The 15,817-nt window shown below is 39.9% G+C and overlaps 1 protein-coding gene across 1 annotated transcript; it reads left to right on the top strand.

Annotated features, from left to right (window-relative positions):
* The first annotated feature begins 968 nt into the window (after window positions 1–968).
* Window positions 969–15,663, top strand: nup155 (nucleoporin 155). Its single transcript, XM_007568638.2, has 34 exons — window positions 969–1,137; window positions 1,327–1,494; window positions 2,087–2,224; window positions 2,326–2,422; window positions 2,553–2,623; window positions 2,705–2,797; window positions 2,987–3,250; window positions 3,345–3,418; window positions 4,199–4,290; window positions 4,378–4,475; window positions 4,563–4,730; window positions 4,816–4,916; window positions 5,294–5,464; window positions 5,548–5,658; window positions 5,795–5,889; window positions 5,981–6,066; window positions 6,524–6,665; window positions 6,754–6,820; window positions 7,540–7,655; window positions 9,210–9,313; window positions 9,465–9,598; window positions 9,718–9,909; window positions 10,683–10,821; window positions 10,910–11,045; window positions 11,128–11,281; window positions 11,381–11,485; window positions 11,873–12,027; window positions 12,117–12,246; window positions 12,339–12,452; window positions 13,113–13,233; window positions 13,322–13,432; window positions 13,734–13,870; window positions 13,957–14,063; window positions 14,932–15,663. Exons 2-34 carry the CDS (start codon window positions 1,353–1,355, stop codon window positions 15,068–15,070), a joined length of 4,104 nt encoding a protein of 1,367 aa, XP_007568700.1. The 5' UTR covers window positions 969–1,137; window positions 1,327–1,352; the 3' UTR covers window positions 15,071–15,663.
* Window positions 15,664–15,817: the final 154 nt, after the last annotated feature.

Here is a 15,817-nt window from a genome sequence, read left to right as displayed (position 1 = left end):
GATGAATTTATTTACTTGATGTGAAGTTCAACAAACTTTCATGTCTTGTTATTAAAAAAAAAAAAAAAAAATGGTGTAGCACCATCTCTGTTACGTTTGACATGATCTATTTATGGGGATAGCGGTACAGGATCTGTGCTAAAACTGTTTTAATATACAGTTGATTTGGTGTTTTATAGCGCAGGGCAACAATTAAGTGTCCTACCACCCCTCCGGTGGAGCTTATACTACAATTAATCGTTCTTATTCTTTTCTACGTATTGTGTTAGTTTTTGCAGAAATACTTTGACATTTTTTGTCCTTGGACTGTTTTTTTATCTGCTTTGTTCAGCTACTTATCTCCTGTTGTCTATAGTATCAGACTTCTTTAAAGCTGCATTTTAAAACCAACAAGACTAGTTTTACAACTCAGGTTTGGAGTTATTGGTAGCTCTAATTTGAATGTGCAAAACGTTTTCTGATTTGTGTTTATGTTACGTTTGTGATATAGTGTTATCTTTACTACTTGTTTGTGCTTCTGGGAGGCGTAGTAACAAAATGGCAACAGATTCAAGTTTGTTATTTGTAGACATTATTGGTGGGTTGATTAATTTCAGAAGTCTTTTTATGCCTGAGACACAGTAACAGTTCTCTAAAATGGTTAAAAAGATGTGAAAAAAGCAATGAAAAGCCTATGATTTTTTTTTAAAGAAGAGATAAAGAAAAAGTCTATTAACAATTAATAGCTCTACAGGCTATGATAAATATTATCAGGACATAAATGTTCCCTATTGTTTTCCTACATGTGTAGTACCTTTTCTTATAAATACTGAAAAGAATAGTACGTCTTTTAGAACAATATGATTGCTCAGTCTCCATTCCAGTAGGTGGCGGTAATGCACCAAAACATTACTTGCCTACTACCATTAAACAATGGTCTGATTGTTCAGACCAGTGGGTGGCAGCACCACCTTTTCTCGATCTCAAACAGCAAATCATTAGAGAGTAAAGAAGAAAACTTCCGCGCATGAGGTTGGCGGGTTGTTAGTTGCTTGTATGTGTATATGCCGGGTGTTTTTGTTTAAATTTGCAGCACAATAGACGTAACAAAACGCCTCAGTTAGCAAAGTCAGGCCCGCGCGGAACATTTGCATCCTGGTAAACTAACTAATTTACTTTTAAGAACAGTGTTTTTGACATGTAGCTAGTTGTTAGCTTGTATGCTACATATTGCATGCATAATTCCAGCAGTCAGCTAACCGGCGCTATATCAACTTGCTAGCATCGGCTAATTTTGACTCATAAAATATTTTAATTTGCTCGGACACGTCTCTGTTCGACTCCCAGGTTAGTCAGCGGTGGTTTTCCCTGCCATGCCGTCCGTCGCTGGAGCCAGCAGCCCCGCATCTGCGCTCGCCGAGGCGCTGGATAACTCTGCCCGGTTGATAGACAGACACTTGCAGGATGACCGCTGCTTTCCTGACCTGTCCGAGCTGCTCAGCGTCCCGTCACACAGTAAGTCTGAATTTTCATCCCTAACTTCAGAGGATGGGAGGAATGGGCGGGTCTGGGAAGTGAAAACACCTCTTCACACAAATTGGGCATTACTTTTAAACTTCTCAGAAACTAAATGATTTGCTCAGTTAAACACAAGAAATGTTCATCCCCCCTCAAATGGGTGTGAAATGTACATTTAAATGTAAGACTCCCTATTGCACACCATAGCAAATTGCAGCCGCCACAAAATCAATTTGTGCAATCTTGCAAATGACTAGCTATTCTGTATTTGTAAGGCATTTTCAGGTGACGTGCACATAAACACTGCTATTCGATAGCAGTGTTTATATTTATTATGATAAACCCTATTTTCCTGATTCTTCTTTCACAGTGTGTCCTGCAGAACAGAAGCAATATTGGCATGCATGATACCTACAGAATAACATCCAACCAGTTATTATGTTCAAGCATTCCTTTGCAATCGCAATGCACTCTGTGACGTTGCGATGACTGTTATTTGATACACTGCGCAGCTCTGTTTATGTCTGAGCTGAGAAATCATTTTATACACAGACTGACCCATTTCTTAATTTTATTTGTTCATTAACAGACATGCCGTCCATCTCTGGCGTGTCGGACATGGACTACCCTCTCCAGGGACCCGGCCTGCTCAGCGTACCAAACCTCCCAGAACTCAGCGCAGTCAGAAGAATCCCACTGCCGCCTGAGCTGGTGGAGCAGTTCAGCCGTATCCTTTCAGTCATTTAGTGAATGGTTGTCCTGTGGTTTCATACCAGAAAAGCATGTTTTGTTTTTTCCTTTTCGATTTTCAGCTTAACCGTCTTACAGATATGCAGTTTAATTGCATGATGGGGGTTTTTCCTGAGATCTCTCGAGCGTGGCTCACAATCGACAACGATATCTTCATGTGGAATTACGAAGACGGGTTGGTATTATTTGACGCTGTCATTTGAAATGTTTCTCAAAACCTGCTGAAACAGATTATTGGTCCTCACCAATTTCATTTGAGCCTTTGTTTATAATGTCTGTCTCTTCCTTTCTTGTGATATTTATAGGGGAGATGTGGCCTACTTTGATGGCCTAATTGAAACGATTCTAGCTGTGGGTCTTGTTAAACCAAAACAAGGTATGCGCAAAAATGTTTTTGCATCTGTATTTTTCCTCCCTTTTTATTTGAGTTTGAGCTCTTTTTCCTTTGTCTTCTCAGGGATTTTACAGCCCCATATCCACTACCTCCTGGTTTTAGCCACATCTGTGGATGTAGTAATCCTTGGACTGAGTTTCCCCAAGAGCCAAGCTGGTAAGTTTGTCCTATTTATTGGAGCATTTAATTTTTCTTGATGTTTCTGAGTGTTATTTGCATAAGTCATACCTTTAAAAAAAAATGCAGCCAGAAGCTTAATATTGATGCCTATTTTTATTAGGATTTGGTCAAACTACCTTTAATAAAACCAAGGTAACATATTTTTATGTCTCCATCTTTTTACAGCATTAAATGACAGCATGTCTGGTGGGATGCAGCTTCTGCCGGACCCCCTCTTCTCAATCCCAACAGACAACACCTACATCCTGTCCATCACCTCTACGGATCTGGGACGCATCTTCATGGCAGGAAAGGACGGTTGTCTCTATGAGATAGCTTACCAGGCGGAGGCGGGCTGGCTCAGCCAGCGCTGCAGAAAAATTAACCACTCCAAAAGCTCTTTGTCCTTCCTCATCCCCTCTGTGCTCCAGTTTTCTTTTTCTGAAGATGGTGAGAGGAAGGAACACATTTTCACATGAAATGAAGCTTTTGGCAGTCAAACGTTTCTGTTTGATGATTCTGTTTTTGGCCCCGTTCTCCGCAGATCCCATTGTGCAGATTGCGATCGATAACTCTCGCAACACACTCTTCACCCGCTCTGAGAAAGACGTCCTACAGGTATGACTGCAGCTCTGATCAGAAGTTTACATACGCCCAAATTTTGAGCTGTGAAAGATGCTTTTCAGCTCTTCTGTTTTCAGGTTGAGAGATAATTTCTGTGATTTTTTTTTTTTTTTTTAAAGAAGAATTGGGTGCACAGGTTTGAATTTGCAATAGATCTCTGGAGGGTTAATGCTGACCTTCTTATTCCTTTTCAAAACTAGTTTTGATGTGTGTTTGTAATTATTTTCTTGCTGGGGCATCCGACTCTGTGCAAGTTTCAATCATCTAAAAATGAGCCCAAAATATTCTCACCTCTTGCAGATTTAGATGTGAAGTTCTTTTCATTCAAATAAAAATTTTGTTCTGAAAGGAAATAAGATGGGTGTCTAAAGATAATGAAACTATGTGGAAGGGACATAAAGTATAAAGTATAAAAATCTTTATTAGCAAAGATTTTTCCACAGGTTTCTGAATGTTTATCATGTTATTTCAATGAATTATTCTGGTGTTGAGCTCCAAAGCATTGACGTTAGAAGGCCTTAATGCTTTTACACTTTGATGTTAGAAAGGGGCAAGCAAACCACATGTTGTTTGCAGTTGCTACCCTGTTGCTAGGTTTGAAAAGCTTGCCTCAAACATTGCTCTCATCATTGTGGGAATTGTCCATACAATGTTTCTCCAGAGTTAAACAACTGTTCAAGTGAATCCAGACTATTGCGTCTAGTTATTTGGATTACGACCTTCACACACACAAAATTCTACAGTGAGCTAAAATATTTCTCTATTTTTTCCTAGGTGTATGATCTGGGTGCTGATGGGCAAGGGATGAGTCGGGTGGCGACAATGTCGCAGAGCTCCATCATAGCGGCTGCAGGAAACATTGCTCGGTACATTGGGGTGTACAGGTTTGTTCCTTTTGCGTCAGTCAGTGTCCTCGCATTCTGACCAACGTTTTTGTACAACCTTGTTTTTAGGACAATTGATCGTTCGGTCTTCAAACCCATCGTCCAAATCTCAGTCATTGACAGATCGGAGTCCTTGGATTGCCACCTGCTTGCCGTTACTCATGCAGGTAAAAATTTGATGCTGAGGAGACAGATCTTTATTTTATTTTTTTAGTTGGAAGTTTGTAGTGACCTTGTTGTTTTTGTTTTTGCAGGTGTGCGCCTGTACTTCACCACCGCGCCTTTTGCACCTCAGCACCAGAAGCACGTCGCCGTTCGCCCGAGCCTGCTGTCGTTGATCCACGTTCGGCTGCCGCCTGGTTTTTCCGCCTCCTCCACACTGCAGAAGCCCTCCAAAGTCCACAAAGCTCTGCACAGCAAAGGTTGGAGACCAGATGTGATTCCCAAATTTAGCTATGTTTGTCTGATTTCTGTTACTGATGTGAAATTAAACGTCTGATGCTGCAGGCGTTCTCCTCATGGCCGCTTCGGAGACGGAGGACAGTGACATTCTGTGGTGCATCAACCACGACTCCTTTCCCTTCAAGAAACCCCTGATGGAAACTCAGGTTGAAGATAACAAACAATTACAAATTAGAATATTCAAATGAGGAGACTTGTATGTAGTGGAGACATTTTAGCTACATTTATAATTTATTTAACCTGTATTTATCCAGGATAAAGGAAAACCACACATGTACAATCAGATTGCAAGAAGTTATTTACTCAACATATTATGTATTCATTGTGGATGAAGAAAATCTGCATTAAAGTCGACTCCTGTTAAGAACCACTAATTATAAGTTATGCCATCAATCCAACCTGAAAACGCAGCGACTGAGATTTGGTGTGAAAAGCTCCAAATATTATTCCATTCTTCCCCTTCATGAGCTTATTATTAACTATTGCTGCGATATGTTTATTTTCTTGTACATTTCTTTTGCAGATGACGTCAAATGTTGATGGACACTCTTGGGCTCTTTGTGCCCTTAACGACGAAAAGCCTCCCAAGTTTTTTACTCCTCTCAACAAGGAGCATATCTCCATCACAGATTCGCCCGTGGTCGTCCAGCAGCACAACATTCCCGCGCAGAAATTCGTCCTCCTTTCCGCAAAGGTTAAAAAACCGCAGTCACTCCTCATCCCTTTAAAGTTTAATCTTAGTTTAAGAGTTTCTTCTAAACTCTTTCTACCTTTCAGGGAAGCCACATCTTTCAGAAACTGCGTCCGGTTGACCAGCTGCGCCACCTCCTGGTCAGCTGCGCTGCAGGAGAAAGTGAGGATATCGAGCGCTTCTTCAAGCTGCACAGGGTAAAGAGCTTTTCTGCTGCTGTTGATGCTTAAAGAGCCTTGATGTGTTGTTTTTTGTTGTTTTTTTAACCTGTATTATGCACGTATCTAAGCAACATGTTCTAATACATCTACATATTTATCTTGTTTTGTTCAGGAGGAGCAGGCCTGTGCCACAGCGCTCATCCTGGCTTGTTCCAACGCCGCCTGTGACAGAGAGGTCTCCCAGTGGGCCACCAGAGCTTTCTTCAGGTCAGATGATGATTCTTGCCCCTGCATAGCCGTGATTGTTCGCATTATGTGCAAACTAAAGACTGTTCTTTCTTTTATGTGTTGGGATTAGATATGGAGGAGAAGCACAGATGAGATTTCCTGCTGCCATGGCAACACCCAGTACTGTTGGGCCTGTGATGAGCTCTCCAGCACCGGGTCAGTGTAAAGATTTGTTGGAGATGGATCTGTTGCAATAACATATTTTGCTGAGTGATAAGTCATCCCTGAAATAAATACAAGAAATGATAATGTTGTTTTTGAGACCATTTTGTAGTAAAATATTGATAAAGGCTAATGAACTTTAATATTGTTTGAAATGAAACACCACAACCAAAAACGACAAATAAGGAGGAGTTTAAAAAAAAAAAAAACTACACACAACCGAATCAGTTAGTTATTGCCTTCCAAAAAATATTAATCAGAATGGAAGTTTTTGAGCTTATTTTAATTTATCTTGTGATCAATTAATTAATTGCTTATTGCGAGAGGCTTAGTTGGAGATGCATCCTCGTTTTAAAAAATAAAACTGTTGTCATAAGGTCTAAAACCCCATTCACACTATGACAGGACATGATTTATTTATTTTTTCATTTATTTTCATTACCTGTTTCAGGTGTGGTGCCTCCTGCGTTTGCAACACCATTTGCACCGATGCAGTCTGGATCTGCACCCATCACTCCCATGTCGGCTGGGCCTGAGGTGATTTTCTCCGGAAAACACAACGGCATCTGCATCTACTTTGCTCGCATTCTCGGGTAATTCTGCATGATTTTCTCCTCCAGATCTGCATGTTTTACGTTTGCCTGTGTTGACCTCTAAATATGCTTCCTTCTACGCTAACAGGAACCTTTGGGACGGGAGCCTTGCTTTTGAGAAAACGATGAGCAACGGAAATCAGACTGTCAGCATTGTAAGTGCAATGACACTTTAAAACTCCATCCAGATGTTCCTGGTAAATGAAAAAGTACTACCTCTATTTTTCCACTATTTTTTTTTTTTCTGGTAAGTGCAGTGGAGATGCAGGATGGTCATAACAGCTTCAGAAAACTTTCATAGTTCTCAGAAAAGGATCCTAATTTGGAAGCACACCTATAGTTTTAACTTAACATATATGGAAATCAACGTACAGCCATTATTCCGAAGACTAATTATCTGACATTGTGCCATAGAGATTTCTGATGGCGCCATGCGAGTATTTAACATTCTGCACAAGCATATGATCTCCTCTCATGGGCTCTGTTCCCTCCATTAGCATTACAGTTATTGACTTTTACACGTCTTGATGACACAAACCTGGATTTCAGTTTGAGAAAATTACACCTGAGTTTTGAGGGAATTTGATCAGTGTCTCGTCGGCCGTTTGAGCCAATGCCTGAATTGCTGTGTGACATTTGTAGACTGCTCCCTCTTCGTAATACACTTTCAGGTTGAAGATTGGTAATTTTACTGGGCTTTTTTTTTTTTTTTTCCCCAAGCTCTGGGATTCTTGGGAGCATCTGTCAGTTTTAGTTGATTTCAAAATGGGATTAAAGGAAATTATTGGTTTCTGTTCTACAGCACATATGATATACTGAAGTAGCCTTTTTTTTAAAAATATTTATTATTTTTTTTAATTCATTGCCCTCACAGTTGGAAAGCACCGTTGACTCGTTTGAGCTGGAGGCCATCCTCCTGCAGCTCAGAGGTTTACAGGAGTTCCTTGATAAAAACTCTCAGCTCAGTCCGTCTTCTCTTGGTGCTGCAAGGTAAGAAAGAGCCTTTTCCTGAAAGTGTTTCATCAGAACAGTGTTTTTGTTTTGGCAGCTGATCTCTACTTCACCTGTTATTTAATGACAACAGTCATTTTATATTTTTATATTTGTCAACTTGAGTGTAATAAAAAAAAAAAAAATGCATCCGTTATTTTTAAATTGAGCCATTAAAACGTAAAGCTACACCCACATTTTATCTAAGTCCAATTTATGTCCACAGTTTTGGTTACCAGACATTTAATCTAAAATTCCCTTATCTAAAAGCAAAGAGCTTTTTTACTGTGGTTTACAATTGAATCAAATTCATAGTATTTGGTTCCCCATACTAGAACCTAAATTGATGCAACAATTCTTCTGGGTTTTAAGAAAAATTGTGTGTAAACTGGACCTTCTTTTTAAATGTCAAATAATACATCGATTGTTGCTCATCTCTATATTTGCTTGGACACAATAAATGTAGAGCCAATAAAAATGGTGGTAAATACGGATATCAAGTTTATGGTGTCATAGGTCTGGTTGTGAAAACGGTATAGTAAAAAGTCTGAAATAATTATTTACCAAACCGCAGAATTAATTGCGACACAATCGATTAGTTGGTAAAGCTCAGCTATTTATGCAAATGTCTCCAATATTATAAAAACTACATGAGGAAGAACTTAGTGTGGGAAAGTTTGGAGCTTCGACTTGAGGAATGTGGAGGAACTTTATGATAACAAGCCCTGCAGTGAGGGTTTGTTTTGCTGGAATAAAGCTGCAGGCCTTTTTCATTTGAGCTACTTGAGCCTGGTTACCAGCACATCATTAGCTCTTATCAGCAGCAGCATTCAGCATCCAGCTCTTCTGCTTCCTCAGATGGGATTTTAAAAAGAGAAATCCATCTGAGGAGGCAGATGAGCTGGGCAGTTTGGACTAAATATACAGAATATGTGTCAGAGTTATTTCGGTGACCATTTCTGCCCATCTGTGTTTTAATCAGAAGGAAAACAAGTTCAGAGACTTGAAAGATGAATCAGTCAGACTGGGTTGCATAAAAAAAATAAATAAAAAAAAGCAGCTGCAGGACGCTGGTTCCACTGCTTTTCCTCCAGCTGACTGCACTCTCATTAGACACTGGAACAGGAGATAATACCTGAAGAACTCTGCAGATTACAACTGTTTTTGTTGTGCAACAAAGTTTGTTTATGGTTGGCATTGAAAAGCACAACTGAATATGATATTTGGTAGGATATTATATTTCAAATGCAATGTGGTCAATATATCTTACATGTCTTTATGACAAAGATGCTAAACTCAAAAACAGTGCTGGGGAAAACCCTGATTAGATTCATCATTGCAATATTTTAACAAAATCACAATTTTATGTTTTGTTCTAGTACTGTGCCAATCAAAGCTGTTAAAAATCATTTAAAATATTTGATTTCCATGGGCTTTCTGACCTGGAAACTGAACTTTCTTCACTTTCTAATATGACTTTGCCATCTCTTTGTGTCTCTCTCTTGCCTCCTTTTTAAACTTGCATGATTTTCCTTCTGTTCTGGCCCTCGTTAGCTTCAGCTCCCCCGCCAACCTGCAGCAAAGGCTGCTGGGATTTATGCGCCCTGACGGAGCCAGCTCCCAGCAGGTGCAGCAGGAGCTCCAGAGGAAATATCACAGTGAGTTTCAGCACTTCCCTCTGTCTTTTCATAGAAAGGCCACAAAGGAAAGACGTATTTACTTTGTAGTCAGCGCTGTTCACTGAACACTAATGGGCTTACTCTTCAGTTCTTCTCTTGTACAAGATTAATTTCCCATTTCGTTCTCCAGCTAAGGCTCAGGTCTATGAGAAAGCGTCTCTGCAGGGCATCCAGCAGCTTGTGTATCGCTCTTACCAAACTCTGGCACTTTGGAAACTCCTCTGCGATCATCACTTCAGCCTCATTATGTCTGAGCTGCCAAAGGTACTTGTGAGCACAAATACTTGCCTATTCTAAGTAGATGTATCCTATTTCCTTGCTTTGAGCCAAAAAAAAAAGCTCTTCTGCCTCATTTGTGCTTGGTGCCATTTTTTCATTCACAGGAGTTTCAAGAGCAAATGAAGGGGGCATGTTTTAAGGATATAGTGACCAGAGGCAAGGAGTTATCTGGAGCTCTAGTCACAGGCCTTATTAATGTCTATATTAAAGACAACGCCTCTGTGGACGCCATCAGCAATCACCTCCGAGACCTCTGTCCGCTGCTGTACAGCACCGACGACAGCGTTTGCTCAAAGGTACGCGCGGCGCATCGCAAATGCTTCTCCATGTTACGTTGCATTACGGTCACAGTTGTCCATGCGTTTCATTTCAGTGATGGACCAACACAAAGTAGCATAAAAATTAAATGATGAATAAAATGATACAGAGTTTTAGAGAGCTTTGTACAGATTAAAACCTGAACAGTGTGCTCTTTATTGCTGCAACCAACGATTATTTAAATTTATTATTCTGATGGTTAATTAGGAAACAAAAGTTTTAGCATTTCGGCCTTTTTTATGCAATATTCTAAATACATTTTTTTTTTAAAATGCAAACAATGATTCCATTCTCTTGTTTTTATTGCCTAAAATGCAAAAGTATTACGTCAAAGAACGCATCTGCAACTAAAACAATACAACATCGACGGGTGAAAAGCTCAGCTCTTTCTGCTTGGCTTAACATTAATGCAGTGTTAGGCTGATCTGTATTATTATTTATTATTACTTGATTAATGATTGGACAGCAAAAGGTTCTTGAGAGATTTTCTTTTACAGAATTTGAATCAGGTGAAGCTAAAACCATGCCACTTGAAGAGATTTTTTTGTTCAGTTTTGGCTTAATTACTGTTATTTCAGCAAATTTCCCTTTTTTTTATCAGTATATTCCAGTTAAGGATTAATCTATTACTAAATTAGTTGACGGTTATTTCAATAATCAGTTCCTCCCGATTAATCCGATTGCTTCATCCAATCTGCAAAGACTTTTGGGAAGCCGAGGTCTTGTTGACCGTATATTTTCCTGTTCTTAGGCCAACGAGTTGCTGCAGAGCTCGAAGCAGATCCAGAACAAAGTGGAGAAGGAGCGAACGCTGAGAGAGTCTCTGCAGCTCTACCAACAGATCAGCCAACATACAGACCTGCCGCTTGTTTGCTCCCAGTACAGACAAGGTGTTGTGGGTTTGCCTGCCACATTTTCTGTATTTTTTTGTTTGTTTTTTTTAGCCTTCGACTTGCTAATGCTTTTCTGTCATTTCAGTGCGTTTCTACGAAGGAGTTCTTGAGTTGTGCCTCACAGCAGCAGACAAAAAGGATCCACAGAGGCTCGGACCCCACTTCTATAAAAACGGAGAGCCTGAGGAGGACAAGGTGGGGCTGCAGGCCTTCCAGGAAAGGTAAGACCACAAAGACACAACCCTACAGTTCTCTGTGTCTGTGCTGGCTGTCGTCACAAACTAACTTCCTCTTATTTTCCAGGCTTTCTTGTTATAAGTGCATCACAGACACCATGCAGGAGCTGGTGAACCAGAGCAAAGCTGCCCCTCAGTCGCCCAGCGTTCCTAAGCAACCCGGACCCCCCGTCATGACCTCGGATCCTAACATGCTAAGCAATGAAGAAGCTACAGCACACGTGAGTTAAAAAGAAGGGAAGGGGGGTCAGCTGCTGACTTCCCTTCATCCTTATGTAAATGATCTGCATTTCTAATGAGAATCTGTCACTGCCCTGCAGTTTGAGCAGATGCTCGGCTTGGCCCAGAGGTCCCAGGACGAGCTGTTTCACATCGCCCTGTACAACTGGCTGATCCAGGCTGACCTGACGGACAAGCTGCTGGAGGTAATTCAACCATGTAGTCTCTCTTTGAATCAGTGCTCGTTTTTCTCAAAATGCACCTTTTTTAGGACTTGAGGGGATTTTCACACAGACCTGTTTTGTGTCTAGGGGGCTAAAATGAGGTAGAACTGGATTTCTGAAGAGATAAAATGTTCATATATTATCCAAACAGGAAATTGCATAGACTTTTCATTCATTCTAAGCTTTTCACATTCTACTATTTGCTAGCTGTGAATGATAAATCCTTTCTTCCTTTTTTTTTTTAAGCAAGTTTGGGCGCACACATTTGACATTTTCACTCTGGATGAAATGCTCGAATGTATACCTACCTATTTGTATTCTTTTAAAATCCCCATAAATCTTGAACCTTTTTTGACTTCTGTTTCCCAGGTGAATTCCCCTTACCTTGAAGAACACCTGATGCATATAATAAAACAGGACCAGAGCAAGGTTCACAACATGGACCTGTTGTGGCGCTACTACGAGAAGAACCGCAACTTTGGCAAAGCAGCTCACGTCTTGGCCCGCCTCGCTGACATGCACAGGTCTGAGCAGAACAGGAGAAAAGTTTTACCTGTGTTTTCTTTTTTCACATCAAGTTTTTAATGATTTTTTTTTCACTTGGATGTTCCAGCACTGAGATCTCCCTGAAGCAGCGTCTGGAGTACATTGCTCGAGCCATCCTGTCTGCAAAGAGTTCCTCCTGCATCTCTGCTCAGGCGTCTGACGGAGAATTCCTTCACGAACTGGAGGAAAAGATGGAGGTACGTCAGCCTGGCTGAAAGCCACGAGGCGTCCTAACCTGAGATCACTTTGGGAGCTTCTTTAATGTTTGCATGTTTCCACTTTCTTCCAGCTTGTCCGCATTCAACTGCAGATCCAGGAAACCCTGATCAGACAGTACTCCAGTCATCCCTCAGTGAAAAACGCCATCTCACAACTAGACTCTGAGCTTATGGACATTACAAAGGTACCTCCAAATACAATTTTTACTGTTGATCGCAGGGTTCACATGGGTGCTTAAGATCCTTTAATGCTTGAATTTCAGTTATTTGGATAGTGCTTGATTTCTGTGTAAAGTCCTTCAAAGTGCTTAATATTCTAACCGCACAGTTTTCTAATAAACTGCAATTTAACGTTTGATTGAAAGCCTAAACTTGGAAAACTTTATTTATAGTTGAAACCAGATGTTTTCATACACCTAATAAAAAAGATGTTCAAATTGATCTTCTCACTGTGTGAAGTTAATTTAAACTTTTCTTGTTGGAATTACGAAAATTAATTTCTATTTGCTAAATACCAGAAAACTTTGTGGGAACATTTCATTGTTGCTTTTGTAACTTTCTTTGTAGATTGTATTTAAGCATTTAATAGGAGCAGGAAGATCATTTATGATCATGTGTGATGGAGACATTTCAAAACATAAAATTGTGCTATATTTTACTTCACCTTGCGTCTGCTGTAGAATGTAGCTTCTGTAGTTCATTTTTATTGGTTCCATCTCCAAAGTTTGGCGCTGGAAAAGTTTCAAATCAAACCTGGAAAGTGCTTAAATTTTACTGTGGGAAAAGTGTATGAATCTTGTGATTGGGAATGTAAAATTATCTTTTTTTTTTTTTCTGCCACACAGCTCTACGGAGAGTTTGCTGACCATTATAAACTGTCCGAGTGCAAGCTGGCCATAATCCACTGTGCAGGACACTCGGACCAAATCCTGGTCCACTCGCTATGGCAGGAGATCTTGGAAAAAGGTGAATTAAAATCAAGATCCTGCGGAATATTTCTTCTTTGTCTCTATTCAACACACGTCCCTTACTCTTCGGGTGTTTTGTCTTCCAGAGCTGAGCGACAGTGTGGCCATGAGTCCAGCAGACAGGATGAGGTCCCTCAATCTGAAACTGGTTACACTGGGGAAGATTTACGCTGGAACACCCAGATACTTCCCTCTGGGTATGTTTCAGTCATGTTCAGTTTTAGGATTGTTGTTTGCAATTTAGTATTATAATTAGGCATCCTTTCTGCGTGTTTTAAGTGAGCGTGTCCCCGAGGCGCAGGTCTGTTTAACCAAACAACTGCTCATGCTCTTAATTATCCACATTTTACAAGCAGCCTGTTCAAACATGTCATGTCTGTGGAGACGTTGATTCGAGGTAGATTGTCTTTGGTTTTTTGGGACATAATCAGTTCTTTCCCCAGGTGCCAACATGACGAGTGTGCCGTGTTAACGAGGAGCGATGTGTTATGATTGCAGAGTTTCTTGTAAAGTTTCTGGAGCAGGAAGTCTGCCGACTGAACTGGGATGTGGGATTTGTCACGTTTACGATGCTGGAGATCGGAGTACAGCTGCCACGGCTTCTGGAGGTTTACGATCAGCTCTTCAAATCCCGGGTATTTCCCTTCAGTTCAGATTTTGTCTTGAACATGAATGGATAATACAATGTTCCTCAATAAATAATGTGATCGCTGTTGCCTAGGATCCCTGCTGGCTTCGGTTGAGGAAACCTCTACATTTGGTGGAGTGCATCCATGTGCTTCTCTCAGGATATGTGGACGACCCCAGCAGAGTGGCAACATATGACAGGTCAGCACAAACTTTGCTGGACGATAAATTGTTCCAGAAGTTATTGCGATAAACAATAATATTGTTGTTTTGAGACCATTTTTAAGAAATACAATGGTAATGGCAAAATAATACTGCAAGAGCGCATCCTAAAAGATTAGCAAACGTTAAATTCTAATGAACATTTAACAGTAGACCTGGAAGAAATTTCAAATATCCAAAATAAATAAACAAAACAACAAATAAAACGAATTTTGAAGTTTTTGTAAACAAAATTGTCCTTCAAAAAAAGAGCTAGTTGAGACCAGACCATCAAACTGAAGACTTTTATCATCCAGTTTTTGATGGGAGAGAAGAAAAGAGATAAACAATAAATCATGCCAGTTGAAATAATTCAGTTTGTTTTAATTTATCATGCAATTAATTGATTATTGTGACAGACCTAACTGTCACTTCACCTCCTTGCCTATAGTGGGCGACGTAAGAAAAAAACTGAGGTTTTTAAGTTGTGGGTGGTGACGGTTGCAATGTCCTTTTTTGCATTTGCAGAAAAATATTAATTTAAGATACAATTTTGCTTTTCCCTCAATCCAGATTGGTTGTGTGTAAAAATTGCAGACTATGAGGAAATAAAGATACATAAAAAAAAACAACTGGTCATTATGATGATCATTTTTCTGTAAAAATGAGTTTGCATTTAGTCAGATCTACTCTCTGTGTAAAGTTTATTGAACATTTTCACAAATCCATCCACTTCATGTCTGTATGTTGTAATATTGTGGTTGAGCCTGCATTTGGGTAAATAACTGTACCGTAGTGATGTGTGAAACAAGTATGACGATGAATCTGCATCATCAGGCTGCTGTTATCGTCGTGTGATATTTTCCAGGCGCCGATTCACCAACGTTTGCCTCGACAACATCTGCGGATACCTGGTGGAGCTGCAGTCTTTAAGCCCAAACTCGGCCCTTCAGCAAATAATCGGCAACTTCAAGTCCCTGCAGGCCAAGCTGGAGAAGCTCCATTGACAGGAGCCACAATCTTCATCAATAAACATTTGGCTGACCTCTGGCTGGTACTCTGATGGCCTTTAAACAAAGACACTTGGCATCGTTTTTGTTGTGATGAGAGACTGGCAAAGTGACAAGTTTTATAACTTATTTCCTACCGTTTATTTGTTAGTTTGAATATTGTGCGGAGTTTTGAAAAGACTGCTTGTAATTTGCATTGTTTGCAAATAGCTGTTTGATATCTAGAAATGGAGGGGCTTTCAATAATGTGTTTATTAAAAACTCATCAAATCTGTTGCATATATCAAAAACTAGCTCAATTTTAGTCTCACTTCGGGACAGAGTCGATTCAAGCATCACAAGGTTTTGACTGTTTTATCAGTTTATTTTGTATTTATGTACATACCTTGGCTTTAACATTATCTTTGCCAAACCTCTCTTGCAAACCTGTGGGTTAACAGAAAATGATTGTTTGGATATTAAAACTGTGCCATTATGAATAAGAGTTTTTCCGACTCTTTGACTTGGTGCTGTTCATAATTTCACCTACACTAAAAAAAAAAAAAATCAGACCTAATTTTGGCTGGGCTAATAAAACATTTTTAGAAAGAAATCTAACTTGTTGTGACTTCTGTGGATCTCTTCTTATTAAAGCATGACCTTATGTTAAGTTGCTGGAGTAATTAGATGTGAAGGGCAGCAGGTTGCTCCTTTAATGTGACACTGGTCATGCAATGCAGTTATCTTTAATTTGAAACCTCACTC

This window comes from Poecilia formosa, unplaced genomic scaffold (assembly GCF_000485575.1).
Source record: "Poecilia formosa unplaced genomic scaffold, Poecilia_formosa-5.1.2 Scaffold6, whole genome shotgun sequence".
Classification (NCBI taxonomy): domain Eukaryota; kingdom Metazoa; phylum Chordata; class Actinopteri; order Cyprinodontiformes; family Poeciliidae; genus Poecilia; species Poecilia formosa.
The sequence above is the reverse complement of the archived record's forward strand: the minus strand, read 5'-3'. Positions and strand labels throughout refer to the sequence as shown.